Source organism: Aplysia californica, unplaced genomic scaffold (assembly GCF_000002075.1).
Source record: "Aplysia californica isolate F4 #8 unplaced genomic scaffold, AplCal3.0 scaffold01820, whole genome shotgun sequence".
NCBI classification, from domain to species: Eukaryota; Metazoa; Mollusca; class Gastropoda; order Aplysiida; family Aplysiidae; genus Aplysia; species Aplysia californica.
The window spans coordinates 12653-14741 of record NW_004799090.1 but is presented as its reverse complement, the minus strand read 5'-3'; the positions used below and the strand labels follow the sequence as shown (position 1 = coordinate 14741).

General features: G+C 36.4%; 1 protein-coding gene across 1 annotated transcript in view; it reads left to right on the top strand.

Moving 5' to 3' along the window:
• Positions 1-2089, top strand: part of LOC101855771 (transmembrane protease serine 9) — a gene marked incomplete at its 5' end in the record, with an annotated part of 27647 nt that overhangs the window by 18901 nt on the left and 6657 nt on the right. Inside the window, one exon of the mRNA XM_035973709.1 lies at positions 1454-1472. Coding sequence (XP_035829602.1) covers positions 1454-1472 — 19 coding nt within the window. The remainder of the gene's footprint in view (positions 1-1453; positions 1473-2089) is intronic.

Below are 2089 nucleotides of genomic sequence, written 5' to 3'. Positions count from 1 at the left end.
AGAGAGAGAGAGAGAGAGAGAGAGAGAGAGAGACAGAGAGAGAGAGAGAGAGAGAGAGAGAGAGAGAGAGAGATCTTGGACAATTTCGACTGTAATTATAATGATAATATACCCTGTCTCTGCGACAGAACTTAACAGCAAACATGCTTCCCTATTAAAATTTATGTTCATTATATCATTGTTTATCTCACCATAAACAGAACTTAACAGCAAACATGCATCCCTATTTATTATGTTTATTATACTATTGTTTCTTTCACCATAAACAGAATTTAACAGCAAATATGCATCCCTATAATTAATTATGTTCATTATTATAGTTTATCTTGCCCTAAACAGAATTTCACAGCAAATAAGCGTCCATATCATTTATGTTTGTTATATTATTATTTTTATCTCATGCTAAACAGAACTTAACACAGCAAGCATGCATCCGTTTGTATCTATCTATGTTCGTTATATTATCGTACCTAAACAACAAGCACACATGTACATCCTATCTATCTTTTTTTGTAATTTTAAAAAAAACTGCTGTCCTTTCATGTATATATGTCACAATGCGGTGGAATCAGGCACTCATGAATTTCTGGGCTTGTGGAGTTATTGGTATCATTTTAAAACTTGTTCATTTATTTTGCTTGTGATGAAAAAAATGCTCATCTATCTGGAGCAGAAGTGAAGATATTTGTGATTGAAAGAGGTAAGGTCGCGTGGTTTCAGGGGTAAAAATAGTGAGAAAATGGCCGCCAAAGTTTAGTAACTCCAATAGCTAAAGAGTCCTTGAAAAGTGGGAAGTTATATATTTTGTGCCTTTAATCAACGTTTTTCAATAAAATTCAAATGGAAATGTGTTTTTATTTGGACATAAAAGGGTTGAACAAAATGACAAAAATTTGATAAAAATTGCCAAACTGGTGGGAAAACGCCTGTTTCTCCAATTTTATTATTTTGACGAGCACCTGATTTCACCACAATGCCTCACATTTGTGAGGCGCGCTGACAAAATGAGTGACTTCTCGCAGTCCACAAATGGAGAATTTGGCCAAAAATTGACACTAGGGGCAAATTTGTAGATTTTCTATTGATGCCATATTCTTTAAGTATAACAAACCTTTTATTTCATACTTCTAAATTGTAAAAACTTCACCTATAAGTGTGATGTATCTATTTCCTGAAGGCCTGAATCCGAGAAGTAACTCATTTTGTCAGCACGTTTCTAATATAATACATGAAGTTAATGTATGGCTTTGAAAGTTTTTCTTTATGTGGTTGAACTGGTTTTTCTTGTTTCTGTGAAATATTGTTTCTTGTGTGAATGATTACGTGATTGTTGTAAAGCGCTCAGAGCTTATACTAGTACGGGATAGAGGGCTTTTTAAATGCAATCTATTGTTATTAATTTATTATTATCTATAATTTATGTCCATTACTTTGTTTCTCCCAATCCATACAGAACTACTACTCTCCGGGCGGTGCTACTGACTGAAGTGTCTTTAGGCCATTCCCAAAGGGGGGACATTAACCTGTTCTTATGCACAGTAGAATTGTAATTGTAAATGGGCTGATTCATCAATGTCATGCTCATAACTGTGCCTGAACTTCAAAAGGGAACTGCTGTTTTTTCTTTGCTAATCCTTACTGTCGTAATTTTTCCTCTACTTCCTTTGTATGTTTGTCACTCTCTTGTGAACTTTTATTTCTGGGTGCCTTGATAGATGAAGCAGACTTTGTGCTGTTGGAGCTAGAGAGGTGAGCAGAGTAAGTCTGATTCCCTGTAAGGACTTCTCTGTTGACATCCACCCCTTTGCGCTCATATGACCTTATGCAGTTGCGAGCGCAGTAAAACCTCTACTAAAACATAGCACACAGAACTATATCTATCACACTCACACCCTTAGCCTATCTATCTATCTGTCTATCCATCTATCCATCCTTCCATTCATACATCCAATTCTGTCTTCCTTTGACAGAACTACACAGCATACATCCGCCCTGCTTGCCTTCCCTCACAAGGGCGACAAATCACACACCTAGTATAGTGTGTGTGTGTGTGTGTGTGTGTGTGTGTGTGTGTGTGTGTGTGTGTGTG